The sequence below is a fragment of the Lichenostomus cassidix genome, chromosome 1, assembly GCF_008360975.1.
Source record: "Lichenostomus cassidix isolate B80296 chromosome 1, HeHo_3.0, whole genome shotgun sequence".
Lineage (NCBI taxonomy): Eukaryota > Metazoa > Chordata > Aves > Passeriformes > Meliphagidae > Lichenostomus > Lichenostomus cassidix.
This window is the reverse complement of record NC_139479.1, coordinates 65,639,249-65,664,246: the sequence shown is the minus strand read 5'-3', so window position 1 is coordinate 65,664,246 and position 24,998 is coordinate 65,639,249. Positions and strand designations below refer to the sequence as shown.

The 24,998-nt window shown below is 35.8% G+C and overlaps 1 protein-coding gene across 8 annotated transcripts in view; it reads left to right on the top strand.

Annotated features, from left to right (window-relative positions):
• The window catches only part of NBEA (neurobeachin), a 470,218-nt gene that overhangs the window by 414,754 nt on the left and 30,466 nt on the right, over positions 1 to 24,998 (top strand). For 4 of the 8 annotated variants that reach the window (XM_085061573.1, XM_085061567.1, XM_085061552.1 and 1 more), the window contains 3 exons: positions 19,953 to 20,042; positions 21,532 to 21,724; positions 24,890 to 24,961. In XM_085061573.1, the coding sequence (XP_084917699.1) occupies positions 19,953 to 20,042; positions 21,532 to 21,724; positions 24,890 to 24,961 (355 nt within the window). Of the gene's footprint in view, positions 1 to 19,559; positions 19,623 to 19,952; positions 20,043 to 21,531; positions 21,725 to 24,889; positions 24,962 to 24,998 lie in introns of all 8 variants that reach the window. The other 4 variants (XM_085061583.1, XM_085061560.1, XM_085061542.1 and 1 more) reach the window with 2 other exon arrangements.

Here is a 24,998-nt window from a genome sequence, read left to right as displayed (position 1 = left end):
GTGAGTGTTTTAAAGTAATCAGTTAATTAAAAAAAATTACTAGGTATCCTGATGTGTTTCCTTCCAGTAACTGTATTTGTTTTCACTAAGACTAATAATATTAATGATGGTTCTCTAGTACCTATTAATTTGAATGATGATTTTCTAGTACCATTCATTTGTTGGCTAAAACAATTGAAATTTGGGGGAAAGTGTGATGAAGCAACAGCTGCTAGATGAGTACTGCTGTGATGAAGCTCTACACACAATCTTCCATTCCCCCAGATAGCTGCCATCTGCTGTATGCAAAACAGTAATATTATACATTGCCAGGCAATGGGAGATTTTTTGTTTGTTTGTTTCCAGTCTTGGAGACAGAAATCTACAGAAAGCATTCGTTCAGCTAGTTATTGAGTTGTGTTGGGTTTTTTGGGTTTTTTTTTTTATTTGCTTGGTTTTTTTGGGTTTGTTTGTTTGGTTTTGGGTTTTGGGTTGTTGGGGGTTTTTTTGTTGTTTTTTTTTAAAGCAGTGCATTGCTGCATTCTGTTACATTTGGTGATTTTTTAGGAGCAGAACTAAAAAACCAATCAGACCCCTGGCTTCCAAGAACTGGATTTTCACTATATGCACTGCAAAGTTTAGATTTTCTAAACAATCATTTTTTTTTAAGACTGGACAGAATTGCTCTGATTCCCTCTGCCTCAAATATTTAATGTTGACACATATGTAATAGTTTTCTGCATTTGAAATTTTAAGTACAAGAAGAGTCATGCTCTTCTAGACATAAGAAGAAGCAGCACTTCTTTTTAAAGTATAAAACAGGTGTCAAGAACCATGAATACAAGGGATTTGCATGGCTTAAGGTCCTGATTTGCATGGGCAGACTCCTATATCTTGACTTTAAGGGTCTACTCCCACAGGGCAGCTTGTAGGATTGAGGTCTATCTGTCTGTCTGTGCACCTTGTTTAACATCTTGTGACATGATGAGACTCCTCAGTTCTCCTGTGGCTCTACTTACATGCATAACTTGTCATCAGAGATTTAAGAAAGTTCATGGAGATGTTTTTGTTCACTCACTTGTACATCTACCCCATGCCTTTAAGTCAGTAACATATAAACCTCTTCTTAGCCTATTTACACCATGTAAACTTCTAAAAGCACAACTTCATTGCCACAGGTTAGATTTGTAAATAAAATTCATTGTGAGCAATGAGAAGTCAAAATGACTAGGGAAAAAAGCCTCCTTATTTTTGTTATACATAGATAATAAAGTTGTATGCATCCATTTAAAAACAATACAATTTCTCCTCCAAGAGATCCTAGGATTGTTGATTTTTGGTTTGTCATAAGAAGGTTAAAAATACTTTTAATTAATTTTTAATCAGAATTTACAGTACATGTTTAAATATAGATAGATTTAGACCTGCTTTCTGTTTTCCTGGGCTCTGTTTATGAAACTAGCAGACATTTTCTGGCCAGTAATAAAGCATTTGACATCTTGATGATATAGAGGACCATGTATTTGATTGTCATGTTTCTGTTACCTGTGTATTTGATGGGTTTTTTGTTTTTTTGTTGTTGTTTGTTTTGTGTTTGTTTGGGTTTGTTTGACTTTATTCTGGCTTTTCGTAAATATTCCAGAAAATAAATTAAAAGCAAAAAGATATTTTAAAAGCCTCTGAAGACCCCTTTGAAATGCAGAACTGTAAGGATAAGAACACTAGCACCTTTAAAAATAGTGACAACAGTTATTTATCATATTTTACAGTTGCAGTTGGTAGTGTCTGGCATTTTAATTCAGAAACACTGCAATTTGGAATTAATTGCAATCTGCAGGAGTGTATTATCCAGGAACATGCAACTCTTGCTATCCAAATGCTGTTGATGTTTATTTTGTTAACAAACTAAAATATTTTCGTCCTGTGTCACGGAAGATGGTGAATGTTCTCAATAAATGACTGTAAAATAAGCCAATCAATACAATCTTATTGGCAGCAGCTGTTATCAGACCAGTGGGCTCAAGAATGGCAATAATTACGGCCATAACTAATTTCATCTTGAAACTGAGTCCCAGCAGAATCTATCCTGTGAAATAAGTCTCCAAATAAAAAATACCCTCCCACCTAGGTCTGAGCTGATTGAAAGACCTAATTTAAAAAGGTGGAGCCCTGTGACCTGTTTATGCTATACCTTGGCCCTTTCACTTTCACTGTTTGTTTGAGCACCTCACTTAGCCACTAAGAATTATGCTCTTAGCTTTCTGTGAAGAACATTAAACAAGTCACTTCAGTAGACATCTATCTAGGAAAAAATATTCAACAGTGGAACAAGTGATCCCTTTCATTCCTTACACCTTTCTCACATGCACTGGGAGCCCTCCAAGAAATCTCTACTGTTTAACAATGGAAAAGTAGCCAGCCCGTGTTACTGTTCTTTGTAGATCTACTTAATAGAAGATTTTCCATCTGGCTTTCTTTCTTTGTTTTCCATATTGAAAATTCCTGCTGATAGAAACCATAATACTGGGATAGCATTGTTTTGGATTACTGCAGTCTATGAAATCACATTCATCTGCCCCTGTAATAGCTGTTTGGGAACTTAAAATGTGTACTGGATTGGTAAAATAAACTGATTCCATTTCAATATACTGATTTTAATTTTTGAAACAACTTTGTAGTTCCTGATACCACAAAAAAAAATACTTGGTCATGATAATTTATCTCAAGTAGTTATGAGAGCAACATGAAAGTCCTGATTTACAGGCCCCATAGAATAAAAGTATAAAATTGAATTTTGTGGTTTCAAAATTTTATTATTAGAAATTAGTAAATTCTCCAATTCTATCAGTAGTAATGCTCTCTTAGGTCACATATTGCAAAATGATTTTCATATTGTAATGAGAAGAAAAATGTGTAACAAAATAAACATTTTCCAGGCCCAAAATTATTCTTCTTTTATTTTTTTAACTTCAATTTTTTATTCTATTGCTATTTTTTCCTTTTTTAAAGTAAAAGCAGTGAGGTGGAAGCTAAAACTTGAAGAACAGCTTAAGGATATTGATTCATTCTTACTTGACAGGTGGAATAATGGTTGCAGTACTAACCACAGCAATTACAGCATTAAAATGTCAAGAAATTAGAGGTCAGAATAACAGATAATTTTCTTCCTTTTGTCAGATTAAAAATTGACATTCTTTGACAGCATAGGATTTCTGGCTGAGAAAATTATGACAGCTTAACTCATCTTGTACTTGTAAGGCAGTAATTGATAATGAACTTTACCATGACAGTCTTCTCCTGTGGAGAAACATGACAGAACAACCCTGGTACAAAGCCTGTATCTCTTTTTAATATGTAAACAGTAGTTATATTGGACATTAGATGTTATTTGGAATTGTCTTTACTGTTAGTTTACATCATAATCCAAATCCTTTTCACTAGACAGACTTGGCTGACTTCAGGGGATTGATGCTGAGAATGCTAATGTATAAAGAACAATGTAGGAAATACAGTTTATTTATGGTGTTACAGGTCCACTACTGTTGTTGGTCCACTTCTTTGGTAAAATATAGTTTCTCCCCTGGTTTCTCTCAGAATGTCAGGAGATTTTAGGAGTCCCTTTCCTCCCCAAACACCTGGAAATGTGGGCACTCAAAAATCCATATAATTGCGTTTTTTTCAAGATCGGAACTTGTAAGACCCAAAGTGTTGTGGCTGAAAGGAAACAACACAGCCATACTGGTCATTAGAAAATGCCACAGATGAGATACAATTATTTTTATTTGTTACTACCTTAATTTAATGCCATGTAGATAAAATACAAAATAATTAAATGGACAGTTTAGTGCATAAAAGGCTAATCACATGTAGTATTGCAGGCACATTTACTTGTAGAAATATACTAATTGGGGTTTTCTGATTTTTTTTTTTAATCTTAGCCAGATCTCTGCTTATTTCTTTTTAGACTTTCACTTTGTTTGTGATTGGAAATATTTTGAAAAATCTTTTCAGCTTTTCGGTTGCTCTGGACTGTAGGCTGACTTTGTATCATCCTTGTGTTGAGCTGCAAATCCAGCTGAGCAGTGCAGTACAGTGACTTCCCTGTGACTGTTGCATCTTCACCATATGCTTGTATCTTCCCAGTCCAGCAGGAATTATTACAAGGGTGTAGTAAAGCAAGGCAGTGTGAACCTGATGGGCTCAGATATTTTTTCCAAGCACCTGTCAAGATACCTGAGCATACTCGCAACTCACACAGCAAATTGAAAAATGATTAAAATTGCTAGTGTTTGACAGGCAGTTGCTGTGCCCATAAACTAATCCTAGTAGGACAGTTTTTCTGGCAGCTAACAGAGCATATGGCCTATGCAATATTTATTTCTTAGGTGCAGACTTGATATTTAGCATATTTAAATAATTTGAAAAGTCATAATGATGCGGTAGTCTTGCAGTGCTTTTCAGCTACCCTCATTGTTGGGTTATACTTTTCCTAATATATTTTCTTCTGTTATCTCTTTCTTTGATCTGACAGGAATAACAAAGCATCCCTCTGGATCTGCTATAGTGAAATATGCCCACAGGAAGCAGAGTAGATCACATCAGTTTTCACTTTTTTTTTTTTCTCCTTTCTTTTTTCCCCCCTCCTTGCTGAAACACTTTTTGCTACTACAGAGGGCTGACATGATAGGGCTGTCAAGACTCAGCAAGATAGATATATCTTTAACAAAGGGAGCTGGAATGCTAGCCCTTCCCTGGTGACTGAATCTGGCAAATTTATGAGGAAAAAATTAACACGCTATTCCAATAGCACTATATAACACTTTCAAGGTAGTGCTAGTTCTTTCTAACACGTGCTCATTCTTCCTTTCTCTAGGAGTTATTCTTATTTATCCTGATTTCAGTCTTAACTTGTTAAGGTATTTTTCTTCTGGGAGCTGTTTCTTTGATGTGACAAGAATATCAAAACCACCCCTATGGATCTGCTTGATTGAATTGTACCCACAGCAATGGCCACTTACATGTTCACTTGTATTTAATTGCCTCCATACAAGAGATGGTCTTTGCTTCCTTTCTAGGAGCAGTCCTGTTTAAGCATGAATATGGAAAGTGGTGAAATTGGTTGGGAGCTGCATGTAGTATCTATATCTGTTTTTTTCAAAGTTAACTTAAGGAATTGAAGTAAAAGCTGTCATCAAAGTTGAAATTATTTTCCTCTATGCTAAGAGCTCTGTTCTTCTCTAAGAAGTGTGTGCTTACACTCTATTGATTTTTGTCAAGAGATCTACTTCTTCATTCCCAAATACTGTTTTTCCTAGACATACAGAACATGCATTTTTTTTCAAGTTTATACTAGTCTGGCGGAGAAAACCCTTGATTATTTGATACTATTTTTGGCCTGTATGTTTTGTTGCAACCCAGTTGCATTGAGAGATTATCAACAGAATAGTAATATATGTATTTTTAATGTTTTGCTCTGGGAACATCTATGCATATAATATAATAATTTGTAGGTCTTTCTGGTGAGTTTCAGTGCTCAGCATCATTCTCTAAATGGAAGAGTTTTTATTTGCTATCACTTTGTTATGATAACTCTGTAGATCAAGAGGCAAAACACAGGCACTTTTTGAGGGTAAGATATTTATTTCTGTAGGTAAGATTCCTGCAGAAGACACTGAATATAGGAAAAGATATATTAAATCAGAATATTCAAAAAGGAATTAATATGAATTGCATGAGGTCAGTTACCACACAGTAATCGCCGAATGTATAGACTTCTACTTGGATATTAATGTGTGCGCTTTCATCTGTTTGTTGTTCAGAGGAAAGGGCTTTCAGAAGGTGTTTGCTTCAGAATAACTGAAATATTTTAATTATGCATTCAATTTAACTATGAAATAACTTTTTGGGAGGACCTACCCTAAGTAATACAAGCTGTTCATGACAAGGAGTCAGAAATCATAATCTGATCCATAGGACTCCAGTTTTAAAAACATCCTTCTACCATTGCTTAAAACAATTATCCACAGTTAGATTAATGATTGATCATGATATCTCCAGTTAATTAATTTATCAGAGATTATAGGTAGTCAGTATTTCAAAGAATGTGTGATGATACGAATTCATGACCATTCCTGTTTCATGCTGTTACATCTTTATGGGAATTCAGAAGCTTTTAAAAATTGAAAAAAGACACATTCTCTTAAAGTGGAACAAATGGCATTTGTTTGTGGCATACAAGAAGGGTATATACATGTGCTCAATGTACGTCCCCAGCTTTACACTAAGCATTCAAACAGAAGAGCTGATGATAACTTATTAAGCTGATGAGACTGCAATCAGCCTAATTATTAAATATTTCAGATCATTCATTCATCAAAAGAATAGTATGGTGAATTTGTAAATGACCCATATTCCAGAAAAATATCTTGTAATATTTCAACCTACTTGAAGTATTATTTAGAATAAATTGTTTGGCCCATTCTCATCTACATTAGAAATTTCATATGCATTTCAAATTTCGCCAATATGAAAAGAACATTAACCGCAATTGCTCTCTTTTATTGCAGAAATATATAAAATACAGGTCTTGTGCATGAAAATTCCTTCTTTGTTGTCTGGGTTTTTTTGTTTTTCTCCATATGGATGACAGGTACCAATTATTGATTTTTAAAATTAGCAACAAGCATTTTCACAAGCACTTAGAGTAATATTTTATGCAAGAGAGAGAGATGGGGTGAAAATTACTCCAGCTGATTGTAGCAGAAATAGCTGGAAGGGGCTTCTTTTTTCCTATTAGCACAGATTTCAGTTGTATTATGCTGTCATTACCTCAGCATAAATTAACCATTATTCAAAACATTTCCCACACAGTAGTTTATTGGAACAGATATTACTCAGTCTAAATATCTAGTCATTCACTTAGAAAGATGCAAAGCTGAGCTTTCTAAATGTTTTAAACATATTGATAATGTGCCTCTTTAATGCCATTTTGAAGCCTGTATACAGTATATCTATATTATTGTTTTCAATTTATGTCAAGAACAAAGTGAAGTTTTGAAGAATGTGTTCTGGGAAATAATCCAAATAGAATTATTTCTTTATAAGCTAAACCCTGCAAATAACTGAGAACATTTATTTTAAATGTAATAGTATAACCTTCTTCCAAAACTGCAATTCTAATATACACTGAAACCTGATGAATACTATATGTGATACTTTTCAGTATGTATGTTTTACCTACTTCCCCGTTAGTCCTTTTTCAGATGTGAGTTTTGAAGGTTTGCCTGTTCTCTGAAATAGATCTTATGTCCTGCAGTGGATAAATTGAAGGTTGGCAGATGGCTGGAGCCTCATCATCAGCACAATTTGTAGTGAAGTGTATGGGCTTTCAAAATCTCAGTGCACCTTCTTAAGGTGGGAATAAGACAGATGATTTGTAATAGAAAGATGAAGCTGAGGGCAAAGAGATAAGCCTGCATTTACTTTCTGTTCAGATGGAAAAAGGAAACTGCTAATGTTATATCGCCAAATTCTTTAATTAATTTTATTTCATTAACAGGAAAAGATTTTGTTCAGGGTTTTGCAATTTTGTTGTCAAAGCAGAAGTAGAACATGAAGTCACATTTTTAATTTTGAATAGTTTTATGCTTATAAAACAGGAACAAAATACACATACAAGATACTTTGGTTTACTGAGCCTGTTCTGCTTTCCAAGCATTAAAAACGTCTTCAGTCATCATGTTTTATTTCAATAATAAACCAGAAGAAAAAACATCACAGCTAAAATGCATTCTTTGATGATTAAGTACCCTTTCCTCTTCTATTACAGCCCGGCTTTCAGAAGGCCTGTTCTGCTGTTTGCTTCCCTGTTTTCCTCATTTTCTTTTGTATTTTCCTGAAGGGGAAGTTCTTAATTGTAAAAATAAGTAGAAATAAATACGATGTGTATGTTCTGCATAATGTCCTTCTGAAACACATGTAAGTCATTCTTCTGGCAGCAAAGGTTACTAATTATTTGAGGTATTAATAACATTTATTTTCCACAAAAATTATATTCTCTAGACTTAATCTTATACCTTCATTTATTTACTTCTACATAAAAGATGTCAGTGTCCCAGTGGTTCAAAAGACTACCTGCTTATGATTATCTGAATTCTTGTCAACCACTGGCCAAATTGCTACAGGGTATGAATAGAGTATAATAGTAGTTAATAGAGCCCCTTTCTTTCATGTTTTGGTTGAATTTCTTCATGACCCTCTGTGTTATTCTCTATGTTGGTTTACCAAAAAATCTCAGAGAGCCCAAGGAAGAGCATCCTAGTGATGAGAGGACGGAGAAGACTGATTTAGGAACAGAATTTTAAGAGCCTGACAGGACATAGCAGTCAAAGCAGACGTGTAGCAGAAAGGCAGGAGTATGGAGAGTTGATCATGCCAAATGATATAGGGATATTATTAGGTATGATGCCAGATTAACTAGCACTTACAGGGTCAGATTCAGACATGAAAGTTTAGACATTATGGCAGAAGTTTCCAAAGGCTATATTATAGGCTATAATATGACTGTACATATCTCATGAGAGATATTGTAGAAGCCTCATTAAATGGATCATCTCAAGCTAGAAAGAGCAAACACTGTAAAAATGGATTGTTAGGAAGAGTGTACAACATGGGAAGATGAAAAAATTGTGACTTTTTCACCTGTATCTTTTATTTTGATATATTTTGTTATGATGGTGGCTGTATGCACAACATGAACACAACTGTTTGTAAGTAACTTCATTAATCTGTGCCTCCCTTGATTACATTAATTTCCATTCTGAGTTACTGTGTTTTTTTCTTTTTGTTTGAATTCAGGATTATATTTATAAATTTTTAATTTCTGAAAAATTAATGTAGAATCTGTTGGGGGCGGAGGAAGGGGGAAGGGGTAGGCTAATTTATACATTATGGATGGAAATTTTTCTAGACAGCCAAGTTTTAGGAGCTCTTCATCATTTAAGACCCTGTCTGAGTCGTTGATCCTTTGGTGACTTAAGTAAGCCAAATTCACTGGGTTTAAAATTTGTGGTCAGTAGGTGTCCTGAGCATCTACAATGTATAGATTGCCATCCAGCAAGCATAGTTTGCTGCAGTTCCTACAACCAAACCCAGTTGCATGTAATGGACACCAGTCACAGAAATTAAATATTGTCCTAAATACTCATATTCCTTTTTTTATTTCTTACGTTACCAGTTTTGTCAGGAGGTTACGCAAAATGTGTATGTAGTAGTTTGACAGAACAGAATGCAAATATGTGTGCATTTCATAAGACAAAAAGAGGACAGTATAGAGGGAAATGCAATTGAGTTGGAAGAAGACTAAGTAAAAAACTTGAGACTTTTTCTTGTAAAAAGGATAAACTCAATTGATGGACAGAAAAATAAAAAAAAATGTTTAATTGTTAATTTTTAAAGCTCATAATTTAGCTTTTAAAATAAAAAGCATAGTTAAAACCATCTGTAAGCATGCACCATGAAAGCTCTTAGTCACAAAAAAAAATCAATTAGAAAAAAATGGATGAAGTTTCAAAGTTTCAGTAAAAACTTTTAGTATTACTGTTGCATTTTTATGAATAGGATGCCTATGCTTAAAGGACTCTGCTCCGAAAAATGTCAATTAAAAGCATACTGTTTCTTAAAAGCAAAAATGAGGGGAGCTAATAAATAGTATTAAACCTGATGAGATCCCCAAAAAATTCTCTCTTCTCTTGGCACAGAGTAAAATTTTGCGATGTGTAAGAGGCAGTGCACTATTCGGATGACATCAGCATCTCTGAAAACCATGGGAAATAGCCCAATACTTCTTCCTTGGCTTCAATCCTAATTACTCCCCAAGCACTTAACAAGTCTAGGGTAATTGTATTTTATTCTCATTCTGGTTATTTTTTTCTTTTTTTCTTTTTTTCTGGCAGCTGTGTGTGAAGCAGCAAGCCAGGCTCTTTCTGCTTCTTTCTTTCTGAGCCGTTCATGGCTCATGAAATAGCCATCTTGAAAGTCAGGAATCCTTCAGAAATGTTCCATCCCAGTGTTTTATCAAAAATATCACTGTTTTTTTCACTTGCTGCATTGGTCTGTTGAGAGCTGTGCTTGGAGGTCAGGCTGACTGCTTTTTCTTTCTGGACCAGGCTATGGAATAAGGGCAGAGATGCTCAGTTTGCCAGTTTGCTGTTTTGTTCAGGCTAGAGTTTGCTTCATGTCTTTTTCCCCAGGAGATCTTCATGAACAGTAGAAGTTCCTTTCTTCTGCCTCAGTGGAGAGGGAAATAACACGAAATTTTTCACAAGTACCTTCTCTCTTTTGGAGCATCTTTATTCATGCTCATCATCTGGAGCTTTATTACCTGTATTACATTTATAGCTGTATTCGTATAAATGTGTTAATTCCACTGTCTTCATTTCCACAGAATAACTAGGTTCTGCTTTCAGCTCAGCACTCTGGTTAGTATAAATGATGATGGATCAGTGATATGTGAGTTTAAGATTTTCTTAATGTCTCTTTAGATAATAGAAAAATCAAAAGCAGTATCAAGTTTTGTCCAGAATACAGCCTTGCATGTGCTGTAGATTTTAACTGGACAGGTCAGGGTGAGCAGCTTCTCTGTCTGAAAAGAAATAATAATGAGGGATAAAGGAGGGGAAATGTAACTGCATGGGAAGGTGGGCATTTACACAACTGCTGTCTTCTTGAGGGAGGGAGCATGAGAAGACAGATGAACACAAAGAGATGAAAAGGATAGAAAAGACATTTGGAGCTTTTGTTGTGGAGGAGATGGAAGAGAAAGGGTTAGAAAGGCAGTCATTGGGAGCCATAGAGAAATGAGGGAATTACCATAGGAACAGATAGCTCTTGGTATAGTTAATGGAGAGAAATTATTTGCATTATTTGCAGCCTTCCTAAAGCTTTATGGGATTATTTAGTCTTGACCTTTGGGACTTTGTAACTAGTGAATTCATTGAGATATTGTATAGTTTAATCTTGTTAGGCATTTCTAAACAAAAACCGAGACTTTATTTTACGTACTTTTGACTTGTAAAATTTAGCAGACTTCTAAATGCAGTTGATGGTCTATTGAAAAGTACTACCGGCAATTTTTAGCCTGGCACAGCTGGAACTTCAGTCTTTCTTGCTGTCACACACTGCTTTTCACATGTGGAAACAATTGTAGCCTCCCAGACAGAAGCAGTGGTTTCGGTTTTTTTAAAATGCCTGTAAATTTCAGTGACTGCCAACTAAAGGATGATAATTACAGGTTTTTTGGGGGGTTGTTTTTGGTTTTTTTAAATTCTTCTACTTTATCGTTTGTAGACTTTGAAAATCTGTAGCGATTCCAGTGAGAAGAGAACCTGTACTTAAAAATTCAGAAGACTTTTTATTTCTTACTCTAGAAAACGTAACAAATTTGTCTGTGCTTTAGAAAAGTCTTGAAATAACTACTCATTACGGGAGATAGTACACTTCAAATCTTAGGAGCCTTTTTAAAAAGCAATGTGTGTTTCATAAGTTTCCTCTATTAAAAAAAAAACCAAAAAAACCAACAAACAACCATCCCAAAGATCTAAAAACACAAATTCAGATTTCATCATCCTGGCTTGTATTTCATAAGCAAAAGAGAAAAAGAAATTACTTAAAGGATGACATAAGAGAAGCACTACATAGAAGAAGAGATACATAACAGCCAAGACTGTAATGGTAGATTAAAAAAAAAAGAAGACAGAAAGATGTAGGAAAGAATAGCTTCAAAAAGGAGTTTTAGTAATGACAAGAGCTTGGATTTCCTGAAACTTGAAACCAGCAACAGAAACTCAAGAAGAAGGGAACAGTTTGGCCAGACTAGAACATGATGCTCAGAGTCAGATCTTTCTAAGGCCTAAGAGTGAGGACATTTTATTAGGAATAGGAGTTATACAGTAAGAGTCACATTGAGGAAATGGAGCTGGTTTGGTTTGGTTTGCAAATACAAACTAGGACACATCTGCAATTTTGTATGTTGTAATGCTTTGATTACCAACATATAAAGGAGTAACACAAAGGAGTAATATAAATAGGGAAATTCCATGTTGCAGGTGTACATTTTAGTAATTTGCATTGCAGAATCAAGATGTCAAAGAGAAGTTCCATAGACCTAAACACCAGATGGGAAAGATCATCTAGATTGGCCTCTCACCCAACAAATCATGTAGAGCTTTTGCCCTGTTAGCCTTTTGAATCTGACCATCAGGGTTGGTGTCTGAATAATGAAGAGGATATGGAAGGGTTTCCTTATGGAAAGGTACCCTCTACCCTTATGGAAGGTAGAGTTTAGGTGCTGAGAAATTATTTCAGACAGTCACCTTAAAAATTTGTAATCCAAAAGCAACAATAAAAATTGTTGTTTTAAAATAAACGAGTGAATGTTTTTGGAAAAGATTAAATTCTTTGCCAAATTGAGAGGAATCCTTGTTTCTGTGGCTGCTCATTAGGTACCAATTGGAAAATGATTTAAGGGCAATTTTCAGTCATCTAAAAATAAAAAATCCTGATTGCCCAGTTTCAAAACCTTAATTATTTATGTCATTAAGTTACATATTTGATGAATTATTGCATCATGCTATTATATCTCTTACAAAAATAATTTAGCAGTAAAATATTTTCTAATCTTTGTACTCAGTAACTTAATGATCAAAGAAAGCAATGTGTTTTATACACTTACTACAGATTTGGAAGAATGATGACAAAGCAATGATTTCATTTGGCATGACATCAATGAACAGTAAAGAGATTCAGTAAATTTTACCAATCTGTATGGGACAGAAATAATTACAAACATGAACATAAGAAATACAATAATTCAACTGAAGACAATAATGGCATGAAATGAGAATAATAAAATGTTCTTTATGTGATGGGTGACCTCATTACTTTCTACAGCTACCTGAGGAGGGGGAGTGAAGAGGGAGATGCTGAGCTCTTCCCTCTCATATTCAGGGACACATGTAAATGGTTCAAAGCTGTGCCAGGACAAGTTTATACTTAACACTAGGAAGCTTTTCTTTACTGAGTGTGTGGTCAGTCACTGGAACAGACTTCCTAGAGAGGTGGGCAATACCTGAAGCCTGTCAGTGATTAAGAGGCATTTATAAAATGCCCTTAACAACATGCTTTATCTTTTGGTCAGCCCTGAAGTGGTCAGGCAGTTGAACTAGATACTTGTAGGTACATTCCAGCTGAAATGCTCTAGTCTATGCTAGACTGCACAAAAGAGAAAAAACTGCAAAAATAATTTTGAATGCATTTGTAAACAAAATTATAAGGAAATATATAACTTTCTTCAGTTCCAGGCTATGTTTAGAGTTTTGCACAGCATGGACTCTACAAGCAAAGGGATGCTCCCTGTTCATATACAGGCAAACATCATGGGAGAAAAGGCAATGGAATTGCCATGGACTGGGAGCTAGACCCGCATTATTAAAAAATATCAGAGCTGTAAAAAGAATGTGGTGAAATGAGCGGTGTGGCCTGAGAAGCCCCCATAACAGCATAGAGGAATTTGGAGTCAAAGCTTTTTGCTACAGATTTTTGTAGGTTTTGTTGTAATTTAACAGGAGGCTTTGAGGTATCAGTGGTAAACTGCTTTGTTCCAGGCAGAGGTGGAAGGGACGAGAATGAGGAAAAACTACAGGAATTTTTTTTTTTACCTTCTGGTATACTTAGGAAGGGAGGGGAGCACTTAATTCCTTTATATTAGCCCTTTTCAGCCTAAGGAAGTTCTCCATGATTTTTAGGGGAATGGAAGCATTTGTGCTGAGGCACAAGGGAACTTTACTAGTGAGAGAATGCATGAAAGAGTAAGGAACTCTTTCAGCTAAACCTGTCCTGCCTGGAGGATATCCATTTTTATGGTATTTTTGTTTCATCTGCTCTGTTTCTGTTTGTGAGATATATTGAATTTATTTCCCACTTGCAGTCTGTTAACCAAATGCTTGCTTAAGCTGGCAGAGTGTTTAAAATATTTTTATGTCATGATAGGCATATTGGAGTATCGGGGCAAGGATGAGAGAGCTATAAAGGTGAGAGAGGGGAGAACTAGGTATCGCAATTAGTAGCTTAATGAGGTAACTGTGAGAGGTAATATGCAGCACTCCCCGAGACAAACAAGATCGCGGATGTGACTCATGCCTGTAAAGAGAATGGGAGAACTTAGCTTTCACATTCTCATTCCTTTCATAGTACTCTCTCCTTTCACAGGGGAATGAAGAAGCAGTTCAGGGGTGGACAGCTCTGGGGGGAAGCTGAAGGTCAGCTTTGAGCTGTTGGTGTTCTGCTAGGGAGCCATTTAATTGCACTCAGGATCCAATGAGATACCTCCTGTGAGGGGAACAAGCTTAAAGATGCTCCTTCTCCATTGTTAAATTAATAAAGTAGTGACCTGTGGAGAAAATCCATTTCAATGCCCATCTTTCAGTCCCCTGAGTATCCTGATTAAATAACTGACTGTATTGAAGCCTCCAGAGTAGTTGAGTCATTGCTTGTGTTTAAACTACAGCACTTCTTTCCTCCAAACATACAATAATAAAATGGAATTCAATACTCTTAATCTAACTTATGAAAAACCTGAAGATATTGGTGCTGCTTAACATCTGTAGATGCAAAGGAAAAAGCAATATCTCACATCACTCGTAGAAAACAAAAACACTTCAAGCTGTTTATGTTACCCACCAAAGGGCTGTCAATCATATCTGCTCTGAAGAAGACAGTGCTTGGGGGCTGTTGAGTGTGCTGGCTGCATGGGAGGGAGAGGACATAAAGGACTCCTATATTTACTCGGATGCAAAAATGAAATAAACTTGCAGGAAAGGCAGTGTTGGATATTGTTGTGGTGCATATTTCTCAAATGCCTACAGATTTTTACTCTTCATTTGACAGAGTCCTCATGCACAGGGGAAAATGGATTATAGAAAAACCTCAATGTGGTATGTGGTAACAAAGAATAAAACACACCAGGATTATGGGCATTAATCATAAGAAGCCTGAAGATGTAAAAAAAAAAAAAGTAATAAAAGCATAGAGAAACTAAATAAAAATTTTAGAAAGTTTACTGATCATTGTAGTAATCAGTAAAGATTAATAAAGCAAGAGTACTTCACATAAGAATAAAAATATTGTCTATCTGCAGCGGTCTGGTTTTTAGGAATTTCTTTTTTCCCTTCATGATTTATAGTAAAAGTGCTCATGCTTCTATGTTTCTTGTGTTAGTTAATCACCAGGCATCCCTCTCAGCAAAGGGGATTTTGCAAATGAAACAGACTGTTAATATCTTTCTTGGTGATTTTATCTATTTCTAAAGAATGTTTTTAGAGATAAACTATGTTAAAAATAAACTGCTTCATGCATTACCATTTTGCAAAGGTATGTCAGCGAGCAAACAAAACCTTAATTTCTGTGATGTTTCAGATGAGTCAGTTCTAGCATTTGCATTTAGATTAGGACTGTGCTTCTAAAATGAAAATGCCAACCACCCCTATTTTGCCATGCTTTCACTCAATCTGCAGAGAAGCTTTGGAGAGTGAGAATTGGCTCCCAAGTCACAGAAGATGAGTATTCCAGGGGTGCAGCTGGCAGAGCTCAGTCACTGTTGGGGTCTGCAGCCCTCAGTGGAGCCAGCCTGGTGGGAAAACCCTGCTGTGGACATCTATTCAGCAGGGCTTCCTCAAGAGTAACATGGCTTCTTCTCCATGGTATACAGTGATAGGACACGTGAATAGCTCAAAGCTGCCTGTGGAAAAGTGTAGACTGGACTAGAGGAAGCATTTCTTTACTGAGAGGTTGATCAATGACTGGAACAGGTGTCCTAGAGAGGTGGTTGGTGCCCCAAGCCTGTCAGTGTTTAAGAGGCTTTTGGACAATGCCCGTAACAACCTCCTTTAGCTTTTGGTCAGCATTCAGGTGTTGATCAGGGGGATTATTGTAGGTCCCTTCTAAGTGAAAAGAACATTCTCTTCAGTTCTCAGAGCAACTCTTTTGCTCTGCAGCTCTGTTTCTGTTGTTTCACTTCTTGTTGGTGGAGGCATTGCCTTTGACCACTAAAAGTAATTCTTGCACCTAAAGAAGCAGAATGCTTGAATTATTTAGTAGCATATTTGTATTTATTTCAATCAAAATTAAGAAATAAAACCCAAATACTTCAGTATACTGCATAATAAGCAAAGTAGATGTATTGAACTCTTCACTGCATGGGAAATTGACACTAAGACCTCATCCGTCAGGGGGCAGGGGAGCATTCCAATGTCCTTGTGAATGTACAGTCTACCTTTAAGCATAAAAAATGGAAACCAATCATTTATTTTCTTGACCAAAATGTATGCAAAACATATAATAGATATTTCTTTATATGATTGTTAAATGGCCAGTATTAAGTCCTATGGAGGTGTGTTTTGTTTGAGTGCATAAATTGGCTCGTGTGAGATCAACTAATTTTAAACTTGGAATTGCCAGCAAGTTTGCAGATTTTCTTTTTCCTCATTCTGACCTATTATTATCAAATAATAAGCTGAGAGCCATTTTATTTTTCTGAATACATGATCATATTCTAACAGATACTCCCTGAAGTGTCTGGAGTACAAATCTCATTTTATGTGTATTAAAAACAGTAGGGAATCTCAAATCAGCTCACTAAATAGCTTTTCTGCAACACCTTATTGAGGAAAACTAATATAATTGCCATTTTGCTGTTCTGAAAGCATTTAATCTGGCAGCCACTGAATTCCAAGCTTACATTGTTTCTCCATGAAGGCCATTTGAAGGTGAAATGAGAATAAACTTGATTTTATTAAAATTTGTATTAAATTGACTAGAATATGTGTCTCAGGGAGTGGTGTAGCACTTTACACAATACTCAAGATCTGAAGGGAAAAAAGGAATTGATTAATTAGAATGAAATGTTTAAGACCATTAAATAAATCTAAAGTTTGATGATTTACAGCTCAAGACAAACCGCAATGTACACTTACCAGTTTTCAGATTAATTTGAGATACAGCCAGAGTTTTCTTGTAAACAAATCAATGTATTACATTATTATTCACAGATCTGTTCTGTACCTGCTTTTCATTTTGTGTCAAGTTATCTGATAGGAGGCAGCATTAGGAATACCCTTGGGCCAGTCACTTTATCTCTGTGTGCTTATGTTTATCTTCTGTGTTAAGTTTTGACAAGGTTTTTCTGTCCTTTGTAAGTACTGTGAGCTCCAGAGAGCAATACCAGTTGCAGCTGTGCGCAGCAGTGGTGGTGTGCAGACCACAGGCTCAGTGCATAGCCAAATGTTATGGGTGTTTTTTAATAAACACTGTTCAGCTTCTTTAACGCTTCTAAGAGGTGCCAGTTTTAAAAATGGTATTTCAAATGAAAAGGATAACATTACTATCCATGGGGTGGGGGACAGTCTTGTATGTGCAAGCCTGCAAGAATATTCAATGTTCCCTGACTATCAAGGTCTTGATTCTGCATTTGTTCTGGTTACAAAAGGACTTGACATTAACTTAAATGTTTTAAAATTATGGGAGCATAAAGTATGTGAGCATTTACCAGCACATCTTCACCTGTAAAATAACAGCTGCTTTTGACCATTATATTTTAAGTATCCATTCCTCTTAATCTGAAAAATTCATGTGAGTTTGTGATTGTATTCTGCTTCTCTTTCTTGTCCTCTATTGCCTCCATAAATCTACTTGAACTAAGAGGGAAAGCCAGCAAAATTTATTTGTGCAGAATTTACAGCCAAACAATCAGAATTTGCCAGGACTGGACAACATGAAAGTAAATGTGTAAATTAGAACTGGCCTGCATTGAAAAATATTAATAATTCATTTCAGTGCTCCTGCGAGAGAACATAAGTATCATTTAAGGGATCACTATAAGGGGTAGGAGAGGACAATCTGGGTTTTTTCATTATTGCTGCCAAATACAATTCACACTCTTATTTCAACACAGAATTCTTCCAAAAATTAGAATTAAATTAACCTTGATAATTATTTGGAAAAAAAAACAAAAAATGGAAATTACTTTTCTGAAAATGTCATTGACAGATATGTGTGGAAGTATATATCACACTGATGTATACTGATATTGTTAATATTAGTATTTGTAATTTTGAAAAATGAAATTCATAATCAAGTATAATACCTTTCCCTTCTTCTCACCTGGTAAATCAGTTCTGAAGTACTGAATGTAATAGAAAATGCTATCTTTATGTGACTTGAAGTGAATTTTCTATTCCTGTAGAGAAATGTCTGCAGGAGTGAAGGCATCTACACAGTGTGCAAAGAGATAGTTTGTATGGCACATATAGATAGCTGCTGTATGGACATGTACATGAATATACACATATGCCCACGCAAATGTGTTTGGTTTGTATAAAATTATTTTTTGATTTTAAATTAATTCATCATCAAATGATGTTAATAAAACCTGAGATGCTCGCCAGTTCCCAAGAAACAGTCTGTGCCTTGGAGGCTGAAGTTCACTCTGAATTAGTCAACAAACAAGAAATCACCTGTACTGGGATAATTACAGCATCAAATGTGCTGGGGCTACAATCTATTCAAAGTCCTTCAGCTGCTTGACTGGACTTTGCATTGAGTTTCTTTTTCAGCAAATGTTTGTTTGTGGTAGTCCATTATATACCTGTCAGTCTAGGGCGTTAAGAGTGGTGGACATGAGTGACCTGTTAGGAAATCTCTTTCTGACATCTGTTCTTATTATCTATGCTGTGAAGTAGAGGAAAGCACAGATTGGCTTTGAAGAATGACAAAATATGTACATTAAAAGGATTCTTCTGTATCCTGGAATATTTATTGTGATTCTTACCATTTTACATCTGAAAGAAATAACAAAGTTTACCAAGACAGTAATGCTTTTGGTGGGTTTTCATGTTAATTAATTCTGTGTAGCCAATGAAAAATTCATAAAGCTCAAAAGAAAAATATTGAGGGTCAGTAGTTCATGGTACAGGATGTATACAGGTACATAATGCACTGTGCATTTCAAAATCTGACAGTTTCGTTTTCTATGAATGCTTTATTCTCACTTTTACAGGGTCAAATAAAATAGTACCTGCCTGAAAAATAAGTATTCTCTAACAGTATTGTTTCTACAAGTAACAATGTTTTGCCAGTTTTTAAGATATATCTTATATTTTTTTGTTTGAATGAACTGTTTGAATAGCAGGAGCATTGTGGTATATGGGCTCTATTCTACCTATAGAATTAGCCAAGATTTATTCTGAAATTAGACTTGTCTTGAATGCATTTAAATTTCTAAGTTTTCATTTCTAACCTGTGAAGCCTGAAAGCCCATGCAAAAATGCAATAACATTAAGGATAAAATAAATATTCAGTGAATGGATGCAAATTGGAAAGATTTCTACGTTAATGTGCCTGACAAGATTTGTGTGCAGCGTTTTTTTGTTTTCACCTACTAATGTTGTTGAAATAGTACTTATTTTGGTTTTTTATATTTCATACATAAATTTTCTTTCTCAGTTTTCTTTTCTTTCCCCCCATTTAAGATTCCAGAGGCTTATTTTATTAGAGATCCTCATACTTTCCTCCTTACAAAGGACTTTATTAAGGTATATATGTTCTTTTTAGCGCAAAAAAACCAAAAGCTCTCTCAAGACCTGAACTGCATGTCCTCACAGGTTAACATTTTCACGTATAATGCCAGTTACTGGAGATGAGAATGGTTAGTTGGTTAACTGAAGCATGCTTGAAAGGAGAAGCAAAGCTTGTCTACAAAATACTAACACTTGGATGAGTCTGCAGCCTGGGAGGAGAGCACCGGGTGAATTTTCTGGACTTTTTTCATGGCTGACTTGGGATATGCCTGCATTGTCACACAGTGTGTTGACCTCTCTCCTTGATGCATATTGCTCCTGACAGTCCCTCTCCTTTGCCTGCAGGCCATGGAGGCGCAGATACAGAACTTTGGACAGACGCCATCGCAGTTGCTCATTGAGCCCCATCCACCTCGGAGCTCTGCCATGCACCTGGTGAGACATGACTGCTGGCTGGGAATGCATTCCCTTTGAACCTTAGGATCTGTTGTAGGTCATAAAGTACTCATTAAAGCAACACTTTTAATGCCCTCTGTTGCCCATGCAGCCATACTTTCTTTGGGTAGCAACAAATCACAGGGCTCTGGCAGCGCAAGGTGGAGGTGTGACTAGCTTTGGATTCATATAGCCCTGGCTCTTCATTTCTGATATTGTATAAGAAGGCCCCACCTTAAGAAATACAAACTCGATAAATGCATATTTGCATTCTTGTTTCTGCAAGTGGTGGGAATGACTGCAGGCTTTCCTTAGAGTGAGTATGTTGTTCTGTTTTAAAAGATGCATTGTTAGGGGCTGATCTGTGAACAATGTCTGCTTGACAAAAATGAAGTATTTGAATTCAAATCGTGCTGGAATCCTCCCACCCATTCCCTTGGGAGAATGAAATGTATATTTTGAGTTTCAGTTCAAACTCCAAAATTAATTTCCATCACATTCTTCTCTGTGTTTCTTGCAAAGAATTGTATGAAACAGCCAGACTGAACAAGACAGATCTCTGTGCCCCTGAGTGCCTTTGATAAACTGCTTAGAGCCAGATATTTCTTTTAAGCTTTTTAAATCAACAGTAGTACATGCAGTAGTTTCAATCATTATATACAAGGAAATCACTCTATCTAGCTGTACGCTGCAAAAACAGCAATTGAAGTGGTTGTGTTATTTTAAGTAATGTGTACAAGTCAAACGTACATATTTATTTTATATTCTTAAGATATAGATAATATATTTTTAATATTTCCAGGTGATAAGCAGAAAGGAATATTTGAACTTCTAGAAATAGTTCTCTTTGTTATAGCAGTGGTTGAAAAAGAAATCATTAAAACCAGTACTCAGTAATCATCCTTGTCCATGTACAAACAATTGTGTCATTTGTAGAATCATGAAACAGGCTTAGGTTATTATAAACGTATTAGGATAAAGACTCCCTGATAAGCATATGCTTTACATAGAATAAATTGTCTATGTTTGGAAGTGCTGTATTTCATATGAAGAATCCATTAAGAAAAATTAAATATTTGTGAAATTTTGAGTCATACTTAAATTTTTTTTTTCAACTGTTGTAGTTTAGAGAATTAATATTTATTATATATTGATTGATTAACACATTAAGACATATCTCTTTTATGAATATTAACTACTGAATAATTTTACATTCTGCTGTATGTTAATTAATGCTAATGGTTATTTTGCACCCTGTAATGATAACCCTTACCATACCTATTCTCTACTTATCCTCATGTAATGTTCCAATAATAGCTTCTGATCTTGCTCTCGTCCATCACTAGAGTAGATGCGCAGGTAGTGTTGTTTTCCCTGTATGTGCACATGCTTGCCTGCTCTGTTTTAACCTCGTTTTCCCTCAGACCTCCTCACTAATTGTGTTATCCCTTCTGTTTTCTTCTGCTCTCTTCTCCTTTCTACTCAACAGTGTTTCCTTCCACAGAGCCCCCTCATGTTTAAAGATCAGATGCAGCAGGATGTCATCATGGTGCTGAAGTTCCCATCAAATTCCCCTGTCACACATGTGGCAGCCAACACACTGCCCCACCTGACCATCCCTGCCGTGGTGACTGTCACCTGCAGCAGGCTGTTTGCAGTCAATCGGTGGCACAACACAGTAGGTAGGTCCTCAAAGGCATATTTCGTTCAAATTTGGAGACCTTAACAAAGCAGCTTTAATTTTGAGTGCAATTTAGCTCACTCTCCTGCCTTTGCACCAAGATTTAGTTTCTACTGGTTTGTGTCAAATAATCACAGCTTCTGTTTTCTCTGGTGTCATTCCTGGAAACACTTTCCTTAAGAGTAGCACATCACCATGGCAGCCAATCAATTTGTGGTTACTTCAGGATCAGTCTTTGATATAATGCTTTTCAGGAGGAGAATGCTGGTGCTCTCAACACAGCCAATATTAATATGTCCCAGGTTTCAGGAATACATACTGGCATGCTAGAGAGTGTACACATCCCTGTGTGCTGCTTGAGAGAGATTTCAGGATCTTGTCATAAGCCTTCCTCTGTGTCACTGTTGGAATATCTGGGACTGTAAGCAAGCCAAAGCAGCTGGATGCTGAACTACTCTGAAGAGAAGTTTCCTCATTCCTTCTCAAAAGCCCAGCCAATGAGGCCATCCCAAAATTCCCTTCCAGCCCCTCTGCTCACCTCTCCATATTGCCATTAGGACTGTCCATGTCACCTGGACATGTAGGTTCTGAGGCTGTTCCAGGCATTGCTAAATAGGTGATAGGACCATGAGATACATGAGGGAATAAACATGTTTTTCTCAGGTTGTTTCCTGCCGTGATAGCCCTTATGATGGATTATCTGGAAACTTTTCAAAGTTTCTTACCACCTGAGAAAAAAGTAGAAGGTACCTGGTACTTGAGAGTGTCAATATCTGGGTCAGAAGGTTTATAGAGACTAAGAAAAGAAAAGTCCTCCATTCCTGGACAAGAGAGATCCTGGACAGGAATAGGTCCTACTGGTGAGGAATTTGTGATGTTTCAGTTAGATGTCTGCCTCCAGTAGATATGTAGGAATTCTAAGTTTCACTGACTTAAATGTAAAGCTCTCATAGGTGAATAATTCAGTTCAGGTGAAATGGATACCACCTTGTGCACAAGCTGGACCAAGACTCTTCTTACAAGCAAAAATTAGGGGAATGAAAGAGAATTCCTTTATAGGGATGCTTTAGAGGAGCTATCAGGGCAAGTAAAGTTAATATCACTCTGAATTCTTGAATAGCAATTATAAGTTCAATATCCCTTTTATTCTAAACATCTGAATAACTATAGCATGAATGTTAAATTTTGCATATATGCAGAAGGTATCTGTCCTCTGTTTACACACAAACTACGCAGTGGAATTTAGAGAATACTATGGGAGAACAGGACTTCTGATTGCCTTTCACAGACATTTAAGACATCAGGTGCAACTCCATTACATGTAAATCATATTTTTCCCATTTCTTTAAAAGTAAAGGGAAAAATCTGGAGGAGAAAAAAATCCAGTAAAACATTTTATAAAGTATTTTGTGGCAGTGTTCTCAGTGGAAGACCCCAATGTCAAGAATGATTCAGAGGTGCAGAAACCGTCCTGTGGTAATTTAATAATCCTTTGACTAATGTTGATTGGCTAATTCCTAATTTATTTTCCCCCAGTTGTTCAGGAATTCCGTCCAAGTACTCTGTACCCATCGTCATTTATGTCTCCTCTATTTGAGGATGCTTGTTTAGTTCTAGAGTAGCTCTTTCTCATCCAGATTGTCGAGTCAAGGGAAGACAAAATTCCTGCCTGTACTTTACTACAAAGGAGTTAATCTCATTAATATCGCAATATGTCAGAGTTCAAGGGTTTCCTTAAAAACTGACTTGAAGTCACTTGAAGTCCTTTAGCTTAAGTGATGTTATGTTGGTCTTTATGATGCACATAACAGCAAGGTTTTAGTTTTTCTTCTATACTCTTGTAAATCATACTCTTGTAAATCATTACTCTTGTAAATCATAAGTCATGTTGCAAACATTCAGAATTCAAAGTATGAAGCAGCCATAAATTAACTTCCACACCATTTGTAAAACTCTGGTCTAGATTGCAAAAAGAGGAATACTTTCTAAAGATACTATAATGGGAAGAGAGAAAAATGAAACCGTTTAGAGAATCAAACCTCATTGTAATGATTTTCTTATCTTTTACATCCTCCTTGGCCATGTTGTTTATTTTGCAGGCTAATCCAGGACAGGGTATCAATTTTCTACTATTGCTATAATATTGTTTTAATAAAGCATAACTCTAGTATAAAGGATAGATTTATCTACAGAAGTGTATACACAGACTACTTGTTGTAGAATATATGTAGAGCTTTAGAGTTAAAAAACAGCAGGAGGTGTTTACATAGACGTCTCACAATAGAAGTGAATAAATCTAAGTTAATAACAATAAAAATCTGTTCTAAACTGTTTTGATTTTGAAAGAAGAGACAGAAAGAAGGGAAGAAGTTCTCAGAGCAGTGTCTTTCTGAAAATGGCAGAGCTAGCTGTAGACCCTGTTTTCTTTTACCTCCTCCAGTTGTCTATTGGTGTAGTAGAAAATGAACTTTATTCTCCAGAAATCTGTATGCCCTATTATCGAGGGTATTCTTGTGCAACATGGCAGTTTGTGACAAAAGTTGTGTTTTCAGTAGTGACAATTTGATTTGTATGCCAGGGAAGGTGCTCAGAAAAGCCAAAGCAGTGCTGTCTGTGCATGAGAGCAGATAACAAATGCTAAATTTGCAGCCCCTGATGCACATTTGAACATCTTAAGGACTGCTCGGAATAGAATTAACAGGAATAAATGTGGCACATTTACTTTAGCCTACAGTTTTACGTCTAAAAATTTTAGATAAATCCATGAAAAGGTCCAAGTTTCTGTCACATACTGGTTTCCATATGTAAGAAACTTATAACAATGTTTAATCTAATTAGCTTTATTTTCTGTGCTAAGATCTCTGCTCAAATGTAAAAAAAGAGAGGTTATCTCTTATAGTATTTTAAATTAGTTATTTAATGAATGTGTATGGCTGCAGAAGTGGTGATGAAGTTGATGCTTCTACATTTATAGTCACTTTTACATAACAGAAGAATTAACAAATACATATTTGTGTAGCACAGAGGAAGAAATCTTAAAATATTAATAAAACAAATAGTAAAAAGTTACTTTTAAAAATATATAGTAATCCCATGATGAAATTTTAAACCTAGAAAAGTCGTATCAAAAGGTTTCTATGTGCTTTATTCTTCCTTTCATGTGTAGGCCTTCGGGGAGCCCCTGGATATTCTTTGGATCAAGCCCATCATCTTCCAATTGAAATGGATCCATTGATTGGTATGTCAAGATGAAAATGTAGCAATATATTTGAAAT